The 24,628-nt window shown below is 38.9% G+C and overlaps 1 protein-coding gene across 1 annotated transcript in view; it reads left to right on the forward strand.

Moving 5' to 3' along the window:
- Nucleotides 1–24,628, forward strand: part of COL14A1 (collagen type XIV alpha 1 chain) — a 275,987-nt gene that overhangs the window by 201,682 nt on the left and 49,677 nt on the right. Inside the window, exons 40-42 of the mRNA XM_049772885.1 lie at nt 8,737–8,832; nt 11,216–11,269; nt 11,558–11,611. Of these exons, the coding sequence (XP_049628842.1) occupies nt 8,737–8,832; nt 11,216–11,269; nt 11,558–11,611 (204 nt within the window). The remainder of the gene's footprint in view (nt 1–8,736; nt 8,833–11,215; nt 11,270–11,557; nt 11,612–24,628) is intronic.

The following is a 24,628-nucleotide window of genomic DNA, read 5'->3' on the forward strand; positions in this document are numbered from 1 at the left end:
GTTAGTTTATTTCCAAAACTCACATAGTTACTATTCTTTAAAAATTTTTTAATTAAGCACCATGATTACAAACATATTAGTAGTTTGGTTTCAGTCATAAAAAAATACCCCTTTCACCCATGCAAACTTCTCACCACCAATGTCCCCCATTTCCATCCTCCCCACTTTCCCTGCCTGTATTCAAGACAGGCATTCTACTTCTCTCACTCACTACCATTGTCATGATAGTTGCTGGAGTAGTTATTTATCTAACCCACTTAACTAAGTACACCCTAGGAACAAATGAATTCTATCTTCCATAAGGAAGCCTATCATATGTATTATTTTTATTTCATGCTCTATATTTATAGATTATCATATAGATACTATGAAATTAGACACTTATGGGGTCGGGTGTGGGTCACAGAGCATGTCTTGCTTTGGTGAACCTTGAGTTCAGCCTCCATCGTTGCTACCTTTCTAAATTCTTTGAATTCTCTAAAACATTCTTCCTGATCATTCAAGTCATTTTTGTCTCTGCTTCACAAAACAAAATGTGTTCACTTATATTCAACCCTTTTACTCCATTCTTAACTACTCAATAAATAGAACTGATATATTCTTTTTCAATTTGGGGGCCACACCCTGTGATGCTCAAGAGTTATTTCTGGCTGTATGCTCAGAAATTGCTCCTGGCAGGCTCAGGGGACCATGTGAGATGCCGGAGATTGATCCCAGGTCCATCCCAGGTCAGCTGCATGCAAGGCAAATGCCCTACTGCTGTGCTATTACTCTGGCCCCAAACTGATATATTCTTAACCCCTTATAAAGTACTATTTTTAAATCACATACTCTTTTTCTCCATCATACTTTTAAAAACTCAACTACCTCAACTCTGCTTCCTTTAATATAATTTTTTAAGAATTGTTTTCTCATATTTTTCTGCAGTCTTACTCCTTAAATAATTTTGTGTACAAAAATGTTTATGATACTTTTATTCATAATAGTATAGAATATTGAAAACAATCAAATTGTCCATCAGTAGCTAAATGAACAAAGGTCTATATATCCATGCCTGCAATGGAAATAAAACATGCTACCAAGTAATATGTGCAGAAAAATAGAGGAGCTCAAACAAAACAAAAATAAAAAGGTTTTCATAGTGAGTTTTTCCACTTATAGACAACCAAAATAATTTTTTACTTATATGGAACTTTTACTTCCCTTGAGACCTATAAAAATTCTTTTTATTAATGGGGCTGGCGAGGTGGCACAAGGGGTAAGCCTGTCCCACGCTAGCCTAGGATGGACCGCAGTTCAATTCCCAGGCGTACCATATGGTCCCTTAAACAGGAGCGATTTTTGAGCTCATAGCCAGGAGTAACCCCTCAGCATTACCAGGTATGGACCAAAATAAATAAATAAATAAATCGACAAAAATATTATTTTCATTAAAGTCATTGAGTATTATCTTGTTACCAAACAAGAGCCGTGATTTATTTCTGAGCTTACTTGGAATCTTTATAGCATTTGACATGATAGGTTACTCATGTGATTCTTTTTCTTCCTTCAGCATTTTCTACAACACTATATCGTTCATCTTCATTCTCCTCATTCTTAGTCTTTTTCACATAACATCATTTAACTCTTCTCCCATCTAGCTGATTTTTCATCTCACCAATTCCCTTCTCTCCTTTGTTACTATTTATAGGTTCCTTAATATCACCCATAACATATCCTTAATTACTACAAAACACATTTCAGTTCACCTGAGCCCTATATCTCTGAACATCTTTATGTCAGTCATACTTCTATTTCCTGTTTTTTTTTTTGGTGTTCCTTCTTTTATTTATATATATATTTCGTTAAACACCTTGATTACATACATGATTGTGTTTGGGTTTCACTCATGTAAAGAACACCACCCATCACCAGTAAAACATTCCCATCACCAATGTCCCAAATCTCCCTCCTCCACACCCGACACCCGTCTGTACTCTAGACAGGCTCTCCATTTCCCTCATACATTCTCATTATTAGGACAGTCCAAATGTAGTTATTTCTCTAACTAAACTCATCACTCGTTGTGGTGAGCTTCCTGAGGTGAGCTGTAACTTCCAGCTCTTTTCTCTTTTGTGTCTGAAAATTATTATTACAAGTATGTCTATCATTTTTCTTAAAACCCATAGATGAGTGAGACAATTCTGATTTTCTCTCTCTCTTTCTGACATATTTTAATCAGCATAATAGATTCCGTGTACATCCATGTATAGGAAAATTTCATGACTTCATCTCTCCTGACAGCTGCATAATATTCCATTGTGTATATGTACCACAGTTTCTTTAGCCATTCGTCTGTTGAACGGCATCTTGGTTGTTTCCAGAGTCTTGCTATGGTAAATAGTGCTGCAATGAATATAGGTGTAAGGAAGGGGTTATTGTATTGTATTTTTGTGTTCCCAGGATATATTCCTAGGAGCGGTATAGCTGGATCGTATGGGAGCTCGATTTCCAGTTTTTGGAGGAATCTCCATATCGCTTTCCATAAAGATTGGACTAGATGGCATTCCCACCACCAGTGGATAAGAGTTCCTTTCTCTCCACATCCCCACCAACACTGTTTGTTCTCACTCTTTTTTTTTTTTTTTTTTTTGTTTTTTTGGGCCACACCCATTAGATGCTCAGGGGTTACTCCTGGCTACGCGCTCAGAAATTGCCCCTGGCTTGGGGGGACCATATGGGACACCGGGGGATCGAACCGTGGTCTTTTCCTTGGCTAGCGCTTGTAAGGCAAACACCTTACCTCTAGCGCCACCTCGCCGGCCCTGTTCTCACTCTTTCTGATGTGTGCCATTCTCTGTGGTGTGAGGTGGTACCTCATAGTTGTTTTGATTTGCATCTCCCTGATGATTAGTGATGTGGAACATTTTTTCATGTGTCTTTTGGCCATTTGTATTTCTTCTTTGTAAAAGCGTCTGTCCATTTCTTCTCCCCATTTTTTGATGGGATTAGATGATTTTTTCTTGTAAATTTCTGTCAGTGCCTTGTATATTTTGGAGATTAGCCCGTTGTCTGATGGGTATTGGGTGAATAGTTTCTCCCACTCAGTGGGTGGCACTTGTATCCTGGGCGCTATTTCCTTTGAGGTGCAGAAGCTTCTCAGTTTAATATATTCCCATCTGTTAATCTCTGCTTTCACTTGCTTGGAGAGTGCAGTTTCCTCCTTGAAAATGCCTGTAGTCTCAATATCCTAGAATGTTTTGCCTATGTGTTGTTGTTCTATATATTTTATGTTTTTGGATCTGATATCAAGGCCTTTAATCAATTTGGAATTTACCTTCGTACATGATGTTAGATGGGGGTCTAAGTTCAATTTTTTGCAAGTGGCTATCCAGTTGTGCCAACACAACTTGTGGAGAGGCTTTCCTTGCTCCATTTAGGATTTCTTGCTCTTTTATCAAACATTAGATGATTGTATGTCCGTGGAACATTTTCTGAGTATTCAAACCTATTCCACTGATCTGAGGGTCTGTCTTTATTCCAACACCATGCTGTTTTGATAACTATTGCTTTGTAGTAAAGTTTAAAATTGGGAAAAGTAATTCCTCCCATATTCTTTTTCCCAATGATTGCTTTAGCTATTCTAGGGTGTTTATTGTTACAAACAAATTTTAAAAGTGCCTCATCAACTTCTTTGAAGAATGTCATGGGAATCTTTAGAGGGATCGCATTAAATCTGTATAATGCCTTGGGGAGTATTGCCATTTTCATGATGTTAGTCCTGCCAATCCATGAGCAGGGTATGTGTTTCCATTTCTGCGTGTCCTCTCTTATTTCTTGGAGCAGAGTTTTATAGTTTTCTTTGTATAGGTCCTTCACATTTTTAGTCAAGTTGATTCCAAGATATTTGAGTTTGTGTGGCACTATTGTGAATGGGGTTGTTTTTCTAATGTCCATTTCTTCCTTATTACTATTGATGTATAGAAAGGCCATTGATTTTTGTGTGTTAATTTTGTAGCCTGCCACCTTGTTATATGAGTCTATTGTTTCTAGAAGCTTTTTGGTAGAGTCTTTAGGGTTTTCTAAGAAGAGTATCATGTCATCTGCAAACAGTGAGAGCTTGACTTCTTCCTTTCCTATCTGGATTCCCTTGATATCTCTTTCTTGCCTAATCGTTATAGCGAGTACTTCCAGTGCGATATTGAATAGGAGTGGTGAGAGAGGACAGCCTTGTCTTATGCCAGAATTTAGAGGGAAGGCTTTTTGTTTCTCTCCATTGAGGATAATATTTGCCACTGGCTTGTGGTAGATGGCCTTAACTATATTGAGAAAGGTTTCTTCCATTCCCATCTTGCTGAGAGTTTTGATCAAGAATGGGTGTTGGACCTTATCAAATGCATTCTCTGCATCTATTGATATGATCATGTGGTTTTTATTTTTCTTGTTGTTGATGTTGTGTTTTATGTTGATAGATTTATGGATGTTAAACCGTCCTTGCATTTCTGGGATGAAACCTACTTGATCGTAGTGGATGATCTTCTTAATGAGGCATTGAATTCTATTTGCCAGGATTTTGTTGAGGATCTTTGCATCTGTATTCATCAGCAATATTGGTCTGTAATTTTCTTTTTTCGTAGCATCTTTGTCTGCTTTAGGTATCAAGGTGATGTTGGCTTCATAAAAGCTATTTGGAAGTGTTTCCATTTGTTCAATTTCATGAAAGAGTCTTGCCAGGATTGGTAATAATTTCTCTTGGAATGTTTGAAAGAATTCATTAGTGAATCCATCAGGACTTGGGCTTTTGTTTTTGTGCAGGCATTTGATTACTGTTTTAATTTTATCAGTAGTGATGGGGGAATTTATATATGCTACATCCTCTTTCTTCAATCATGGAAAATTATGAGTCCAAGAATTTATCCATTTCTTCCAGGTTCTCATTTTTAGTGGCGTAGAGTTTCTCAAAGTAGTTTCTGATTACCCTTTGAATCTCTGCCATATCTGTAACGATCTCTCCTTTTTCATTCCTAATATGAATTATCAAGTTTCTCTCTCTCTCTCTTTCTTTTTAGTTTTGCCAGTGATCTATCAATCTTGTTTATTTTTTCAAAGAACCAACTTCTGCTTTCGTTGATCTTTCCAATTGTTTTTTAGGTTTCCACTTCATTGATTTCTCTCTCAGCTTTGTTATTTCCTTCTGTCTTCCTATTTTTGGGTCCTTTTGTTGAGCACTTTCTAGTTCTATTAGCTGTGTCATTAAGCTACTCACGTAAGCTCCTTCTTCCTTTTTGATGTGTGCTTGCAAAGCTATAAATTTTCCTCTTAGTACTCCTTTTGCTGTATTCCATAAGTACTAATAGTTTGTGTCTTTATTGTCATTTGTTTCCAGGAACCTTTTGATTTCCTCCTTAGTTTCATCTCAGACCCACTGTTAATTCAGTATGAGGCTGTTTAACTTCCAGGTGTTAAAGTTATTCTTCTGTGTCCCTTTGGAATTCACAAATAATTTCAGAGCCTTGTGGTCAGCGAAGTTAGTCTGCAAAATTTCTATCCTCTTGATATTATAGAGGTATGTTTTATGTGCCAGCATGTAGTCTATCCTGGAGAATGTCCCATGTACATTGGAGAAGAATGTGTATCCAGGTTTCTGGGGATGGAGTGTCCTATATATATCCACTAGGCCTCTTTCTTCCATTTCTCTCCTCAGGTCTAGTATATTCTTGTTGAGTTTCAGTCTGGTTGACCTATCTAGTGTTGACAAAGCCGTGTTGAGGTCCCCCACAATTATTGTGTTGTTATTGATATTATTTTTCATATTTGTCAACAATTCTATTAAATATTTTGCTGGCCCCTCATTCGGTGCATATATGTTTAGGATAGTGATTTCTTCCTGCTCTATATACCCCTTGATTAATATAAAATATCCATCTTTGTTTCTTACAACCTTGCTGAGTATAAAGTTTGCATTATCTGATATTAGTATGGCCACTCCAGCTTTTTTATGGGTGTTGTTTGCTTGGATGATTTTCCTCCAGCCTTTTATTTTGAGTCTATGTTTGTTCTGACTATTTACGTGCATTTCTTGTAGGCAGCAGAAGGTTGGATTGAGTTTTTTGATCCATTTAGCCCCTCTGTGTCTCTTAACTGGTGCATTGAGTCCATTGACATTGAGAGAAAGAATTGTCCTGGGATTTAATGCCATCTTTATATCAAAATTTGGTGTGTCTTTTGGTTAGTCGTATCTTAAATTAGGTCTTTCCATTTTTCTCTTAAGACTGGTTTTGAGTCTCTAAAGTTTCTGAGTTGTTTTTTGTCTGTGAACCCATGTATTCTTCCATCAAACTGTAAAGTGAGTTTTTCTGGGTACAGTATTCTAGGTGAAGCATTCATTTCATTCAGTCTTGTCACAATATCCCACCACTGCTTTCTGGACTTGAGTGTTTCTGGTGACAGGTCTGCTGTAAATCTCAAGGATGCTCCCTTGAATGTAATTTCCCCTTTTGATCTTGCTGTTTTCAGAATTCTGTCTCTATCTGTGGGATTCGTCATTGTGACTAGGATGTGTCTTGGGGTATTTTTTCTGGGGTCTCTTTTGGTTGATACTCTTCGAGCATGCAGGATTTGATCACATATATTCTTTAGCTCTGGAAGTTTCTCTTTAATGATGTTCTTGACCGTTGATTCTTCCTGGAAATTTTCTTCCTGGGTCTCTGGGACTCCAATGATTCTTAAGTTGTTTCTGTTGAGCTTATCATAGACTTCTATTTTCATCTGTTCCCATTCTTTGACTAATTTTTCCATTGTCTGTTAATTTGCTTTAAGTTTTTTTTTCCATTCTCTCCCTCTGTATGGAATTGTTATTTATCTCATCTTCCACAGCACCAAGTCTATTTTCAGCTTCTGATACCCTGTCCCAGAGCTTATCCATTTTGTCATTCACTTCGTTAACTGAGTTTTTCAGGCCTGTTAGTTGATTTGTTATTTCAGTTTGGAGTTTTGTGATTTCTGTCTTCATATTTTCTTGGTTCTTATTAGTGTTCTGTTCAACTTGATTCATGGTTTCTTTGAGTTTATTGAGCATCTTCCATATTGCTAGTCTAAAGTCCTTATCTGAGAGGTTGATTAGTTTGTTGGTCATTATCTGTTCAGCAAAATTGTCATCTTCATTCTCTATGTCTGATGCTCGCCTGCATTGTTTCCCCATTGTCACACTTGTATTGTGGGTTTTTCTATGTGTTGTGGTGGTATTCATTGGCTAAATGATGCAGGCATCCACACTCCTCTGGCTCTGCCTTTTCTGGATGGGTCGACTTGCCTCCAAGGGAGGTCCGAGCACGCAGCAGAGAAGACAGTCCGGAGAGAAATGTTGGGCTTCAGTGATCCAGCACAGTTCTCAGTGTGATTTTTTCTTCTTGTTGCGATGGTATTCTTTTCTTAGAAAGAGTGGAAGGCATAGCAAAGCGAAGCTAAGTGCTCTTCTGGAGCCTCTTTTTGGCCCACTCCCAAGAGGTTCACGCAAGAGGACAGTAGACAGACACAAACAGGCAGCACTCACAATTTTTCACAGTTGGGTCCCACTGGGCAGGTGTAGTTTCGTAGATTTTCCCAGCCTGACATCACAAACAGGGGACCTGGCTTCTGTAAAGTACTGCTTATAGCCGGTTTTTAATTTATGGAGCAGTTCCTTGGTGTTCCCATCATAGAATTGGCCTCTGGGAGTGCGAGTTTTCTGGAGCGTCTTTTTGGCCCACTCTCAAGAGGTTCACACAACAGGACTGTAGACTGACACACACAGGCAGCACTCACAATTTTTCACAGTCGTGCCCCACTGGGCAGGCGTAGTTTCCATACTTCTATTTCTATATGATTATAGCACATCCTCAGACTTTAGCAAGTCTCGGATTTCACACCACCCCCATCGTATGCTAGACTCTCCCTTCTATATTTCTTTGTTCCAGTTATATTTTCATCCATCTGCTATTTAAGATGATACCTATGTGTTGAAGTTTAAAATTTTCAGCTTTAGCTGAATTTAGTCTGAGAATGAGCAAAGGTGAAGAGGTTAAAGGAGAGTCAGTGCTCTGAGTTGTATATTATGGAGTTTCTTATCATTATACAACTTAGATATTATACAACTTAATAATATACAACTGAGCTCTGTAATACAAATGTGGTATGTTACCTACAAAACAGTAAGGTCTACATTAAAAAGTATCAATTGTCTAATGAAAAAGAATGCCTGATTCTTGGAAGGAAGGAAATGATCATATTAGGGCAACCCTCTCTCAATGGACAGTGAAGAGGCAGAAGGTGACAACAGCATCAAGATGAGAAAGAAGATAAAGGATAGGAGCTGGGCCTCCAGAAATGTGGAGGAGATTGGTAGTAGATAAGCATGCATGGAGAAAAAAGAGTTCAGCTGGGTGGTATGAACCCTCACAGACACTGAGAGTCATCTTGAAGCACTTATATCTTTGTTATGGAGTGTGGAGGAGGTCATAATTAGCATTCCATTTTTATTTATGGAAGCAAAAAAAACACAATAAGTTGTATCAGTGTCTGTGTGTTTACTCTTGGCTTACTGGTGATAGTTTGCCTGCAATGTGAATCATTTAAGGCTAAGTGTATATGACAAGGGTTTCAAGCTTTAAGAAACGATATGTCAAGAAGTAAATTATATTGCCTGCAGTAAAAAAATATTCCAGGTCCCAAAGGACCCAATTGCCTTCTGGAATAACTTTCTTCTTTTCTATTCCACAGGGACCAGAAGGCCCTCGGGGAACAATAGGCCCCCAAGGGCCTCAGGGTCCCCCTGGACCCCAAGGACCAAGTGGTTTGTCTATCCAAGGAATGCCTGTGAGTTGTATATAAAGAAATTAGATGGGTTGGGAAGTTGTTTCTTCTTTTTGAGTGATCAAGATTATGAAATTTTGTTTTCCGTGTTTTATCTTTTTTTTTTTTTTTTTGGTTTTTGGGCCACACCTGGCGGTGCTCAGGGGTTACTCCTGGCTATCTGCTCAGAAATAGCTCCTGGCAGGCATTGGGGACCACATGGGACACCAGGATTCGAACCAACCACCTTTGGTTCTGAATCGGCTGCTTGCAAGGCAAACACCGCTGTGCTATCTCTCCGGGCCCTGTTTTCCGTGTTTTAATAACAAGTCTCAGTCCCTTCCCCTTCCAGATCCTAAAATGTTAATTGTAGCATAAAAGCAATGCATGAGTCTTTTCATTAGCCACTTTTCTTGCTCACTTTTTGAGGATTTATTTCAAACATACGTACCTCAGGAATAGGTATATCCACAAATAATTTGAATGAAGAAATAAAACAGGGCTTAGCATGAATGCCTCCCCCCCCCTTGATTTGGCTAAGTTTTTCTTTGTTTTTGAGCCATACCCGTTGATGCTCAGGGGTTACTCCTGGTTAAGCACTTAGAAATCACTGCTGGCTTGGAGGACCATATGGGACGCCAGGGGATCGAACTGCCGTTTGTCCTAGGTCAGCAGCATACAACGCAAATGCCCTAGCTTTGCGCCACTGCTCTGGCCCCTTGGCTAAGTTCTTTGTTTTTTTGTTTTTGTTTTGTTGTTTTTGCTTTTTGGGCCACACACAGTGACGCTCAAGTGTTACTCCTTGCTATGCGCTCAGATATCGCTCCTGGCTTGGGGGCCTATATGGGATGCTGGGGGATCGAACTTTGGTTTGTCCTAGGCTAGCGTGGGCAAGGCAGTCTCCTTACCACTTGCATCACTGCTCTGGCTCCATCCTTGGCTAAGTTCTTAATAGAATATGCTAGAATCTAGGAAACAACCAATGTTACACAAATTTAAATTATTTATTATTTATTAGTAGTGATTATGCATGTAGATTCTAGTTATTTATTATATGTCTTAACTTCCATCAGAGTCCAGTGCACTAATCACATGGTTCAGACTCTAGGCTATACAGTTTATATTGCTGCATTACTCTGTAGAAGCTCTTTGTACCATTAAAGTAACTTAAATTCCACTCACTTAGTTTCACTAATCTCACAATAAGCATCTAGATTTAAATAATAAAACCAGTCTTTGCACAGAGTAGTTTTAAAATAAATAGATTTTTAAAGCATATTTTTAGCAGTTTTTCTGCATGAAAGACTCCTCAGCTAAGAAGTTTGCCATTCTGAGGTTATTCTTATAGTTGTGAAAGAATTAATATTCTGTCTGAACAATTGCTGCTACTTTTATTAAAACATGGCCAAGGTTATCGGCTAAGTGTTTTGTGTGCTTCTATTCTTTGAAATATTATGCTGAGTGAAATAAGTCAGAAGGAGAGAGAGAGAGAGAGAGAGAGAGAGAGAGAGAGAGAGAGAGAGAGAGAGAGAGAGCAGAATAGTCTCACTCATCTATGGGTTTTAAGAAAAATAAAAGTCATTTTTGTAACAATCCTCAGAGACAATGAGAGGAGGGCTGGAACTTTTCATGAAGCTCACCACAAAGAGTGATGAGTGCAGATAGAGAAATAACTACACAGATATATAACTACCATAATCATGTGAATGAATGAGGGAATTGGAAAGCCTGTCTAGAGTAAAGGGGGGGTGGGGTGGGATGGAGGGAGATTTGGGACATTGGTGGTGGGAATGTTGCGCTGGGAAGGGGGTGTTCTTTACATAACTGAAACCTAATCACAATCATATATGTAATAAAGATGTTTAAATAAAGAAAAAAATTTCAAATAAAAAAAAGAAATATCTAGTCAAGAAAAAATAAAAAAAGCATATAAATAGGAATGTGAACATCTAATCTGATTAATATTGGAATGTTCAAACCTTCCTCTACATTTTTGTAGTATGAACTTAACTACACTTAATGAACATTCTGTTTAAACATTTCTAACAGAAATGCCCAGCCTGTAGGAATGCTTAAGTACATACCATGTGTGAGATCTGAAATATGTCATTTTTGGTTGGTATGAAAAAATTTAATGTTTAAAATGTATGTCACTGGAGAGTAAAGAGAAAACTAGGTCTCAAAAGATAATACAATGGATAGGACATTTACCTTACACACGACTGATCCAGATACAATACCCACAATCCCATAGTTCTTAGTATATGGCCCAAAGTAATTTCTGAATGTAGAGCCAGGAGTAAGCCCTGAGCTTTGCTGGTCTTGGTATGGTCCAAAAAATGCTAGGGAGGTTGGAAGAGTAAGACCTTATCTATGTGAACTTAACCATGTACTTTTAAATATTCAGGGAATGCCAGGCAAAAAAGGAGATAAAGGAGAGACTGGTCTTCCTGGCCCACAGGTATATTACTGTTTTTCTAGTTTTCTGCACAAGCTCCTAGCAATGCATGTTATCTTTATTGCAGACTGATAGTCTGATAGTCTGCACTCATTTACCTTAAATGCTCTGTGTGAATGATTCCTGATGAGAGAGATTTCTGGCCCATGAATAAGTTCTGGATTCTGAATTCTCAAATATGAATGCCTCACTGGATGCTATGAATTTTGTTTAAAGGCCTTCTTATATTTCAGAGTTGGGAAGAGCACTTGAATTCCTACCATCTGACCTTTCTCTCCTTGCTGTATCTAGGGTGTCCCAGGAGGTGTTGGTTCACCTGGACGTGATGGTTCACCAGGCCAGAGGGTAAGGATTTACCCAAGGTTGCTAGCAGAGTGTGTTTCTCATCAAAGCTGTTGGCCACTTTTTGTGAAAAAAAAAAAACAAAAAACAAAAAAACAGCAGGGCTTTTGAGTAGTGTGTGTGTTTTGTGTGTTGTGTGCATGTGTGTGGTGGTTTTGTGTGTGTATGTGTGTTTTATTTTCTGTCATAAACATCTTACCTGTCTTTCATAAATTTTCTTCCATTGACTTGTCTATATCAATTAGTTTTATCAAAGCTAAGAGGACACATTTATTGAACCTTAGTAACCTTCCTGTCTCTAAACATCTCTCTCTCTCTATACACACACACACACACACACACACATACACACACACACACACACACACATACACACACACACACACACACACCTAAATACATTGTGCACTGAATTGTTGCATTTATTTAGTAAAATTTCCAGGTACATCAAAATTTTAAAGCACAAGTCTAAAGGAAATTAGCGATATATAAATTAAAATGTATCAAACTATGCAATTTCCATCTGCTTAATATATATTAACTTTTTATTCTCTGATCCTTTTCAAGGTAGAAAGTAATAAAGTAGGTGGTAGAAAGGGGCTGAATTAGTAGTTTATTTGTTTTGGTTTTTTTTTTTGAGGGGGGTGATTAGGCCATGCCCTACAGTGTTCAGAGGCTACACCAGCCCTCTGCTCTGAATTCACTCCTGGCAGGAATCAGGTGACTTTGCTGTGCTGGGGAATTGAACCTGAGCCAGTTACTTGCCAGGTGAGCACCTTAGCCCCTGTATCTTCTCTCTGGTCCTCTAATGTCTGTTTAGTAAGCCAGTTTACCAAGACAGGTTTGTGTTTCTTATTCCCTAAGAGATTTTAGTTTATTAGGCAAAATCAACTAAAGAAATTTCTGAATGGGCCATACTGGTAGTGTTTATCTGTTTCCTATGTAAGCCAGATGTGGAGAACCGGAGATAGAGTCACAGATTAGGCACCACAGAGACTGAAACTGAATTTGAAAGAACTGGCCATTTTCATGACAAAAGGTCATTGGGAGCACAAGACATGTATGTACAGAAGATTGAACTGTAGAAAATGGGGGACATTTTAGAACTAGATATAATTGAACATGACCAGAGATTTAGGGTGCAACATGAGTGACTGTGTATGTGGGGGCGGTCTCTATGCTCTTAGGTAAGGGAGATTGTCTAAATACAAAACTGGAGTGGTAAACTCAAATTCACTTAAATTATTTATTTCCTTAAAAGTTAAGTATTTCGGGGCCGATGAGGTGGCGCTAGAGGTAAGGTGTGTCTGCCTTGCAAGCGCTAGCCAAGGAAGGACCGTGGTTCGATCCCCCTGGCGTCCATATGATCCCTCCAAGCCAGGGGCAACCTCTGAGCGCTTAGCCAGGAGTAACCCCTAAGCATCAAATGGGTGTGGCCCAAAAAAACAAAAAAAAAAAAAAGTTAAGTCTTTTTTTTTTTTTTTGGTTTTTGGGCCACATCCGGTGGTGCTCAGGGGTTACTCCTGGCTGTCTGCTCAGAAATAGCTCCTGGCAGGCACGGGGGACCATATGGGACACCAGGATTCGAACCAACCACCTTTGGTCCTGGATCGGCTGCTTGCAAGGCAAACGCCGCTGTGCTATCTCTCTGGGCCCAAAAGTTAAGTATTTCAAGTTTGCAAATGAAGATCACCACAAAGAGTGGTGAGTGCAGGGCCCAGAGAGATAGCACAGCAGCGTTTGCCTTGCAAGCAGCCGATCCAGGACCAAAGGTGATTGGTTCGAATCCCGGTGTCCCATATGGTCCCCCATGCCTGCCAGGAGCTATTTCTGAGCAGACAGCCAGGAGTAACCCCTGAGCATCACCGGGTGTGGCCCAAAAAACAAAAAAAACAAACAAAAAAAAAAAAGAGTGGTGAGTGCAGTTAGGGAAATAACTACACTAACAACTATCATGACATTCTTAATGAGAGAGAAGTAGAATGCCTGTCTCGAATGTAGGCAGGAGTTGGGAAGGAGGGAGGAGGGCATTGGTGGTGGGAATGTTGCACTGGTGAAGGGGGTGTTCTGTTTATGACTGAATTCCAACTACAATCATGCTGTAATCATGGTGTTTAAATAAATATTTTATAAAAAAAGAAAAACAATAAAATTATAAAAATTTCAGCAAAGGAGAAAGAAATAAAAAGAGAGAGCACTTCCTCATTGATTTTAAAATGTGAGCTGTTCCACAGTTTTCTTCAGGATTGAGCCCTCTGGAGTGTCACCCAACTGGATCCAATAATGAAAGACAATACCCTTAACATTCACTGGCACATGGGATTCAGCCTACCCTCTAGATTAGCTGGAAGACTCACTCTCAAAAAGGGCATGACTTTACCTCAGGGTAGCTGTACTGCTGGCGAATACGAAAATTATTTTTCTATAGGAATAAGGGTGTGGGACCTTCAGTTCCTTCCATATTCTTTTTATTTTCTACACCAAGCATATTTGTTTAAAATCTGAATTTAGTCTCTGTCCATCAAATAGAATTACTTAGTGTATAAAATATGTCCAGATGGATCTATGTAAAAGAGGCATTCTCTAGAAGTCAGATTTATGTAGATTTCTTGTACATGTGGAAGGAGTGTCTAGAAGTATTTATATGTTTTGGCCAAGGACTTAAGTTTAGATCCTGTATGGTTACAACCTAGATTCCTTCATGAGTCTGAAAATTGCAATTCTAAAGCTTTGGTTCAGTGAATTTATTTGATTTATCGATACATGGAGTCCAGTCTTGGCCAAAACATCCCAAAATTAAACACATCATATTAATGTTTCCATCATTTGGTTTTGGAGTTATTTCTTTTAAAACCAATATACCAACACAGACACTTTATAAATATTTTCTCTATTCCTCCAAACTTTTTTTAATCTAATGAAAAGTCTAAGAGCTGTAGTAAAATGATAAGGTATCTGTAAGTAGATTTATTTTCCTCATTCCCTCAATGTGGTGATCAACTTTCAGAATATGTCTCATCACATTGGAAAACTATAAATGAGACAAAAATTACTTATTAAAATGTATTTTCAGTAGAAACATTCTAGGTTCTTTTTTTTTTTTTTTTTTTTTTCTGTGTTCAGGGGAAACTCCTACCTTCATGCTTAGAAATTGCTCCTGGCAGGCACGGGGGACCATATGGGAAGCCGGATTTAAACTGATGAATTCTGCATGAAAGGCAAATGCCTTACCTCCATGCTGTCTCTCTGGCCCCATTTTTAAAATATTCTGCATATCTGGAACAATCATTGTAGAGATTGTATTTGAGGCCAATGGTGATCTTATCACATAACTCTTGATGGTGCTAATCACACAAAGGACATCCTAAAAAATGCCAGAGGCCACCAATAAACAATAGCATGCATACATGAGAGCTGGAGAAATAGCACAGAGGTGATGGTACTTGCCACTCATTACCCCCAGTTGTATCTTGGCACTGCAAATAGTCTCCTTATCTCCCAGCATCTTGGAGTACAGAGTCAAAAGTAATCCCTAAGACCCACCAGGCGAAACCCCCCCAAACAAAACAAAAACAATAATAGAAACAACCAGGAGAGAGAATAAAGAGAAAGCAATAGCACACTGATGATAGACTTGCTGATGTATCTGGAACCAGTTCTAGAATGCTCTCCAGGTAGACTCATTTGTCTATAAAAATTTGAAGCCAGTTATTTCTTTTTTTTTTTTTAACTCTTGTGCACCTCAGTCATATTTTGTGGCTTGCCTTCGATTTTCACAGAGCTCAAGTAAAACTTTCACAGAAGGAAGAAGTTGGTGGCAATCTATGATGTCTTATACCTCTTTTTTATTCCTTTGAGAGTCTGGGGTTGGGTTATGGAAAGCTGCTACCACCTATCTTAGGGCTGATGGACTGACTGTCCTTACTCTTTGTTTTTCTTTCATATTCTTCTGTCTTCTCTGTTCACAGTTGTTCCTACTATTTATTTCTCTTCGTCTTTGTCTTTCTTCTCATCTTTATCTTCCTTTTTTACAATTTCAAAGTTGGCTCAAACTTGACACCACCATCTTTTTTTTTCTTTTTGGGCCACACCGCTGACACTCAGGGATTACTCCTGACTATGCACTCAGAAATCGCTCCTGGCTTGGGGGAATCATATGGGACATGGAAGGATCTAACCGCAGTCCCCTTCTAGCATGTGCAAGGCAAATGCCCTACTGCTTGTGCCACTGCTCCAGCCACCATCTTTTTAATACCAACTTAGGAGAAATTTAACACCTATTTCCTGAAATGGGTGCCAGTGTTGCTCCTGAATTTAGCCTGGAAGGACAGAGAACTTAGCAAAGTTTCTTCAAGTATCTTGTTAAAAAAGGGACATGTTTTTTTTTAATGTTTGTTACTTGTTTTGGCTCTTCCCAAGGAGATTATATAATGCTTAGAAATACTTCAGACTACATCAGGGCCATGAGGCCATGGGAACATTTAGTAAAAGTTGGGCTTATTTATTGAACAAATTTCAGTCTTTTGTTGAAAAGATTACAATGCAGTGCCATATTAATTTTTTCACTCATTCTCATTCCTTTATTGTTGTGTCATATGATGACCAAAGGCTACACACTTGGTTGTGGCACTTGCACAGATTTCTTTGCAGTGAGCAGAAGTTGCCCACTCCTTATGGTTTCAAGAATCACTATCACAGGATCACCAAGTGCAACCCCAGGATAACTTAACTCAGTTATGTGGGGCAGTGCTAAGGATCAAACTCATGGCCTTCTGCTTACAATGCTGATGTTTAGGGTTTGGGCTACATCTGGAAGTGCTGAAGGCATACCCTTGGCTCTGCTTTCAGTAATCACTTCTGGCAAGCCCAGGGTACAATATGGAATGCAGGGATTTAAACAGATTCAGTTGTGTGCAAGCAAACCCATTATCCACTGTACTATTGTTCCAATTCATAAAGTCGGTGTTCTGAGATTTCTCCAGATGTAGGACCACACTTAAGAGAGTAACAGTGAATAAAAATGTGGATCTTCTCCTGACCAAAGTCTAGAGTTGATCCCATGACAGTATACTCCAAGGACGAAGAAACCCCATATTTCTTAGGCCAAGTGAATTCCTTTTCAAATGACCCCAATATTTACTGTGCCAGGGCAGGAGGGAAAAAACAAAAATACAAAAAGCACAAAACCTTGGTTATTTATATATATATATATATATATATATATATATATATATATATATTTTTTTTTTTACCTTCATTTATTATTATTATTTTTTTAATTTACCTATCTATTTTGGTCGATTTCTCTCTTTGGGTGTGATTATTGAAATTGTTGTCCCCAGTTATACTTATTTTTTCTCTTCCTCTCTTTTCTTTCATTATGTGCTATGCCATGTTTCTTATTTCAAGACCATGGTGTGTTTTTTGTTTGTGTGCTTGTTTTTGTTGTTTGTTTTGTTTTGTTTTTTGTTTGTTTTTTTGTGGTGCTTATCGATATAGCTGGAGTCCTCACTGGATATTTGACACTTCTTTTGGTACTGGTGGAGTACTCTTTCTCCTTCACCTCCCAAATTGATGATGAGAGCCACTAGAAGGATTCCACCCATTTTCGGGGTATTAGACTCTTACCCCAATTTATTACTTTTTTCTTTTCCAGGCAAAACCACGTAACTTGAAATAGCTGGTCTTGCCTCCAGTTAGAGGGGGAAATAAGGGAGGCCTCAAGACCAAACAGGTGAAAGACTACTAAGTAATAGGTTAGATACAGAAGGGACCACATATTCTAGCCGCCCTGGGCGTGAGGGAAGAAGAAATGGGAGGGAAGACAAAAACGGATGGGTAGGGAGAACAATTCGGTGATGGATGGGAATCCCTCCTGATTTTATGTAAATATGTACCTATAATATTATTGTCAACAATATGTAAGCCACTATGATCAAAATAAAATTATATTATAATAAAAAAATATGTGGATCTTCGGAGCCAGTGTGGTGTCGCTAGAGGTAAGGTGTCTGCATTGCCAGCGCTAGCCTAGGACGAACCATGGTTCTATCCTACGGTGTCCCATATGGTCCCCCAAGCCAGGAGCAACTTCTTAGCGCATAGCCACGAGTAAACCCTGGGCGTCACCGGGTGTGACCCCCCCAAAAAAAAAAGTGGATCTTCAATGTTTTTACCACAAAAACAAATTGGTATGGTGCAACAGGATGAAGGTGTTAATGAAGAAAATTATTTTGAAATACTTTTTTTTTTAAATACTTAACTGCTTCAGATCGGTTCTTTTTATACCTCAAATTTACACATTGTTATATTTAATCATATCTCAAAGCAGGGAAAACCATTAATTTTTTTAAATTTGTAAATATTTAAAAATAACAAAGGAATTTCAAGTTCAGGGTTGAAAACTGAATTCATTTCAGCATGCAGTTTTTATTCTAGGCCAATCCAAGTAACAATATTTTGCTCTTGTCATTCTTTTTCTCCTTTATTTTTTCTCTTTTTTTGTTTGTCTCAGGTTCATACTATGGTTTTTGAGCTTCCCTGATGTAGCAAGGATTTCTTTTTTTTTTAATTTATTTAAACACCTTAATTACATACATGATTGTGTTTGGGTTTCAGTCATGTAAAGAACACCACCCATCACCAGTGCAACATTCCCATCACCAATGTCCCAAGTCTCCCTTCGCCCCACCTGACCCCCGCCTGTACTCTAGACAGGCTCTCCATTTTCCTCATACATTCTCATTATTAGGACAGTTCAAAATGTAGTTATTTCCCTAACTAAACTCATCACTCTTTGTGGTGAGCTGGAACTTCCAGCTCTTTTCTCTTTTGTGTCTGAAAATTATTATTACAAGGGTGTCTTTCATTTTTCTTAAAACCCATAGATGAGTGAGACCATTCTGCATTTTTCTCTCTCTCTCTCTGACTTATTTCACTCAGCATAATAGATTCCGTGTACATCCATGTATAGGAAAATTTCATGACTTCATCTCTCCTGACAGCTGCATAATATTCCATTGTGCATATGTACCACAGTTTCTTTAGCCATTCGTCTGTTGAAGGGCATCTTGGTTGTTTCCAGAGTCTTGCTATGGTAAATAGTGCTGCAATGAATATAGGTGTAAGGAAGGGGTTTTTGTATTGTATTTTTGTGTTCCTAGGGTATATTCCTAGGAGTGGTATAGCTGGATTGTATGGGAGCTCGATTTCTTAGACTCCACTCATAACAGCCCAAGGGCCCTTGAAAAAGTAGAAAAATCAGGTTAGGAAATGGCTGACCGTGGGGACTGTCAGGTGAAGTGCTGATTGCTTCACCTGTGGAGTCTTTGCCCTGCTGTGCTTCTTCTGAGGAAACTGAGGACCTAAAGAGAACCTGTCCTGTAGTCCTCTGTCTTTCCTGAATCCTTCAAGCTATCCTCAGAGCCCTGGGAAGTGAACCCCCCCAAAAAACTGCATTCTGAAGCTACCCAGTGAGCAAGTGAGTAAGAAATGACTGACTGTGGGGACTGCCAGGTGAAGTGCTGATTGCTTCACCTGTGGAGTCTCCGCCCTGCTGTGCTTCTTCTGAGGAAACTGAGGACCTAAAGAGAACCCTGTCCTGTGCTCCTCTGTCTTTCCTGAATCCTCCAAGCTCTCCTCAGAGCCCTGGGAAGCGAACCCCCCAAAAACTGCATTCTGATGCTACCCAGCGAGCCAGTGAGTGAATAAGAAATGGCTGACTGTGGGGACTTCCAGGTGAAGTGCTGATTGCTTTACCTGCGGAGTGTCTGCCCTGCTGTGCTTCTTCTGAGGAAACTGAGGACCTAAAGAGAACCCTGTCCTGTGCTCCTCTGTCTTTCCTGAATCCTTCAAGCTCTGCTCAGAGCCCTGGGAAGTGAACACCAAAAAAACTGCATTCTGAAGTTACCCAGAGAGCAAGTGAGTGAGTAAGAAATGACTGACTTTACAAGCCCAGAAAGGGGAAGCCACTGAACTCTGCTGGAACTCAGATGCCAGCACCCCTATATGCCTGTCTTCTGTGCTGTGTTCCATTTTTGGCCTGATTTCATCCTGTGTGTGGCTCATCTGCAGATGGCTTGCCTTCCCTGGAGGTGAGTTTACAAGCCCAGAAAGGAGAAGCTGCTGAACTCTGCTAGAACTCAGATGCCAGCACCCCTATCTGCCTGTCTTCTGTGCTGTGCTCCATTTTCAGCCTGATTTCATCCTGTGTGTGTCTCATCTGCGGATGGCTTGCTTTCCCTGGAGCCTTCCCTGGAGGTGAGTTTACAAGCCGAGAAAGGGTGGAGCCAGAGGAGCATGGCCGCTCCGCTTCACTTCCTGGCTGTGCACATCATTTATCCAATGAATAAACCACAACACGTAGAAAAACCCACAATACAAGTGTGACAATGGGGAAACAATGCAGGCCAGCGCCAGACATATAGAAAGACGATGGCAACTCTGATGACTTGAACATGACCAACCAACTAGTCAGTCTCTCAGATAAGGAGTTTAGAATCGCAATATGGAAGATGTTCAAAGAACTCAAAGAAAGTATAGAAGAGAACACTAATAAGAATCAAGAGAATATGAAGATAGAAATCAGAAAACTCCAAACTGAAATTTCAGGTCAAATAACAGGTCTGAAAAACTCAGTAGATGAATTGAAGAAAAACATGGTTGAGCTTTCCCATGGGTGAAAAGCAGCTGAGAATAGAATTAGTACACTGAAAGATGAGATGAATAACAATTTTATACAGCAAAAGAAATTGGGAAAAAAAGCCTTAAAGCAAACAATTAAACAATGAAAACATTACTCAAAGAATGGGAACAGATGAAAATAGAAGTCTATGATAAGCTCAACAGAAACAATTGAAGAATAATTGGAGTCCCAGAGACCCAGGAAGAAAATCTCCAGGAAGACTCAACAGTCAAGAACATCATTAAAGAGAAACTACCAGAGCTAATAAATACATGTGATCATATCCTGCATGCCCGAAGAGTACCAACTAAAAGAGACCCCAGAAAAAACACCCCAAGACACATCCTAGTCACAATGATGAATCCCACAGATAGAAACAGAATTCTGAAAGCAGCAAGATCAAAAAGAGAATTTACATTCAAGGGAACATCCTTGAGATTTACTGCAGACCTGTCACTGGAAACACTCAAGGTCAGAAGGCAGTGGTGGGACATGGTGACAAAACTCAATGAAATAAATGCTTCGCCTAGAATACTGCACCCAGCAAAACTCACTTTCAGGTTTGAAGGAACAATACATAGTTTCACAGACAAACAGCAGCTCAGAAACTTTACAGACTCAAAACCATTCTTAAAAGAAAAACTAAACAGCATACTTTAAGACAAGACTTAGCAACAGACACACCAAACTTCAATATAAAGATGGCACTAACTCCCAGGACAATTCTTTCTCTCAATGTCAATGGACTAAATGCACCAGTTAAGAGACACAGAGTGGCTAAATGGGTCAAAAACCTCAATCAAATTTCTGCTGCCTACAAGAAGCGCACCTGAATAGTCAGAACAAATATAGACTCAAAATAAAAGGCTGGAGGAAAATCATCCAAGCAAACAACACCTATAAAAAAGCTGGCCATACTAATAGCAGATGATGCAAACTTTATACTTAGGAAAGTTGTAAGGGATAAAGATGGACATTTTGTATTAATCAAGGGATACATACAGCAGGAAGAAATCACTCTCCTAAACATATATGCACCGAATGAGGGCCCAGCAAAATATTTAATAAAATTGTGACAAATCTGAAAAATAATATCAATAACAACACAGTAATTGTGGAAGACTTCAACACGGCATTGTCAACACTTGACAGGTCAACCTGACTGAAACCCAACAAGAATATACTAGACCTGAAAAGAGAAAAGGAAGAAAGAGGCCTAGTAGATATATACAGGACACTCCACCCCCAAAAGCCCAGATACACGTTCTTCTCTAATGTACATGGGAAATTCTCCAGGATAGACTACATGCTAGCACATAAAACATACCTCCCTAATATCAAGAGGATAGAAATTTTGCAGACTACCTTCGCTGACCACAAGGCCCTGAAATTATATGTGAACCACAAAGGAACACAGAACAAAAACTTTAATTCCTAGAAGTTAAACAGCCTAATACTGAATAACCAGTGGGTCTGAGATGAAATCAAAGAGGAAATCAAAACCTTCCTAGAAACAAATGACAATGGAAATACAAACTATCAGAATCTATGGGACACAGCAAAAGTGGTACTGAGAGGAAAATTTATAGCTTTGCAAGCACACATCAGGAAAGAAGAGGGGGCATACCTGAATAGCTTAATGATGCAGCTCATAGATTTAGAAAGTACTCAACAAAAGGACCCAAAAATAGGGAGAAAGAAGGAAATAACAAAGCTGAGAGCAGAAATCAATGAAGTGGAAACCAAAAAACAATCCAAAAGATCAATGAAAGCAGAAGTTGGTTCTTTGAAAAAATAAACAAGATTGATAGACCACTGGCAAAATTAACAAAGGGAGAGAGAGAGAAACTTGATAACACGTATCAGGAATGAAAAAGGAGAGATCACTTCTGATATGGTAGAGATCCAAAGGGTAATCAGAAACTACTTTGAGAAACTCTATGCCACTAAAAAGGAAAACCTGGAAGAAATGGATAAATTTTTGGACTCTTATAATTTTCAACGGTTGAATGAAGAGGATGTAGCATATCTAAACACCCCCATCACTACTGAGGAAATTAAGACAGTAATCAAATGTCTGTCCCAAAATAAAAGTCCAGGGCTCGGAGAGATAGCACAGCAGCGTTTGCCTTGCAAGCAGCCGATCCAGGACCAAAGGTGATTGGTTCGAATCCCAGTGTCCCATATGGTCCCCCGTGCCTGCCAGGAGCTATTTCTGAGCAGACAGCCATGAATAACCCTTGAGCAATGCCGGGTGTGGCCCAAAAACAACAACAACAAAAAAAGTCCAGGCCCAGATGGATTTACTAATGAATTCTTTCAAACCTTTCAAGAGGAACTTCTACAAATCCTGGCAAGACTCTTTCATAAAATCGAAAAACCAGGAACACTTCCAAATAGCTTTTATGAAGCCAACATCACCTTGATACCTAAATCAGACAGAGATGCTACCAAAAAAGAAAATTACAGACCAAAAAAGAAAATTACAGGCCAATACAGATGCAAAGATCCTCAACAAAATCCTGGCAAATAGGATTCAATGCCTCATTAAGAAAATCATCCACTATGATCAAGTAGGTTTCATACCAGGAATGCAAGGCTGATTTAACATCCATAAATCTATCAACAAAATACACAACATCAACAACAAGAAAAATAAAAATCACATGATCATGTCAATAGACGCAGAGAAAGCATTTGATAAGTTCCAACACCCATTCTTGATCAAAACTCTCAGCAAGATGGGAATGGAAGGAACCTTTCTCAATATAGTTAAGGCCATCTACCACAAGCCAGAGGCAAATATTGTCCTCTATGGAGAAAAACTGAAAGTCTTTCCTCTAAATTCTGGCACAAGACAAGGCTGTCCTCTCTCACCACTCCTATTCAACATAGCACTGGAAGTACTCGCTATAGCAATTAGAAAAGAAAAAGATATCAAGGGAATCCAGATAGGAAAGGAAGAAGTCAAGCTCTTGCTGTTTGCAGATGACATGATACTCTACCTAGAAAACCCTTAAGTCTCTACGAAAAAGCTTCTAGAAACAATAGACTCATATAGCAAGTTGGCAGGCTACAAAATTAACACACAAAAATCAATGGCCTTTCTATACACCAATAATAATAAGGAAGAAATAGGCATTAAGAAAACAACCCCAGTGATATAGTGCCACACAAACTCAAATATCTTGGAATCAACTTGACTAAAAATGTGAAGGACCTGTACAAAGAAAACTATAAAACTCTGCTCCAAGAAATAAGAGAGGACACGCAGAAATGGAAGCACATACCCTGCTCATGGATTGGTAGGATTAACATCATGAAAATGGCAATACTCCCCAAAGCATTGTACAGATATAATGCGATTCCTCTAAAGATACCCATGACATTCTTCAATGAAGTGGATCAGGCAATTTTGAAATTCTTTTGTAACAATAAACACCCTAGAATAGCTAAAGCTATAATTGGGAAAAAGAATATGGGAGGAATTACTTTCCCCAATTTTAAACTGTACTACAAAGCAATAGTTATCAAAACAGTATGGTATTGGAATAAAGACAGTCTTGGATGATGCTTTTGGGGCAGAATATTTAGTGAGTTTTAAAATACTTGGTCATACGTTACTTTTTCCTGGAGTAAAAATTGCCATCAATTTTTATTCCCCTTTCCCTTCATAATGCTGAACCTAGCAAATGTCAGGGAAGATATTCTGCAACCATATTACATATTTTATAGTGGGGATTTGTGTTAGCCATGTGCCCTGATGCATCTGTGAACAAGAATATGTAAGATTAAGAAGCAAAATGGCTTCTTCAATAATTTGACACCTGCTTAGAGTCTCCTCTCCCTTTTTTGTTTTATTAAAAATTCTTCTGGGGGGCATGAGAGATAGCACAGAGGTAAGGTGTTTGCCTTGCATGCAGCCAACCCAAAAATGATAGTGATTTGAATCCTGGCATCCCATATGTTCCCCCGAGCCTGCCAGGGGCTATTTCTGAGCACAGAGCCAGGAGTGACCCCTGAGTGCCACCAGGTGTGACCCAAAACTGCCTCTCAATAAATTCATCTGGGGAATAAGCATAGATTAAAGTTTTACTCTTTCTTCCCCCATAATTAAGTTTCTCAACCTTAGTCCCAGTTTCTCTTGCATAAAATATGAGCAGTTAAACTTGAAGAGTTCTTTACCCCTGCTCATTCTTCATGTGTTTTTTTAATTTAAAATGCATCTTTATTTTGATATAATTACTAAGTAATTGATACATATTCATTTATTTGCCTATTTCTTTTTTAAAATAATATTTTATTTAAACACATTGGTTACAAACATGATTGTGGTG

The sequence above is a fragment of the Suncus etruscus genome, chromosome 5 (genome assembly GCF_024139225.1).
Source record: "Suncus etruscus isolate mSunEtr1 chromosome 5, mSunEtr1.pri.cur, whole genome shotgun sequence".
NCBI lineage: Eukaryota > Metazoa > Chordata > Mammalia > Eulipotyphla > Soricidae > Suncus > Suncus etruscus.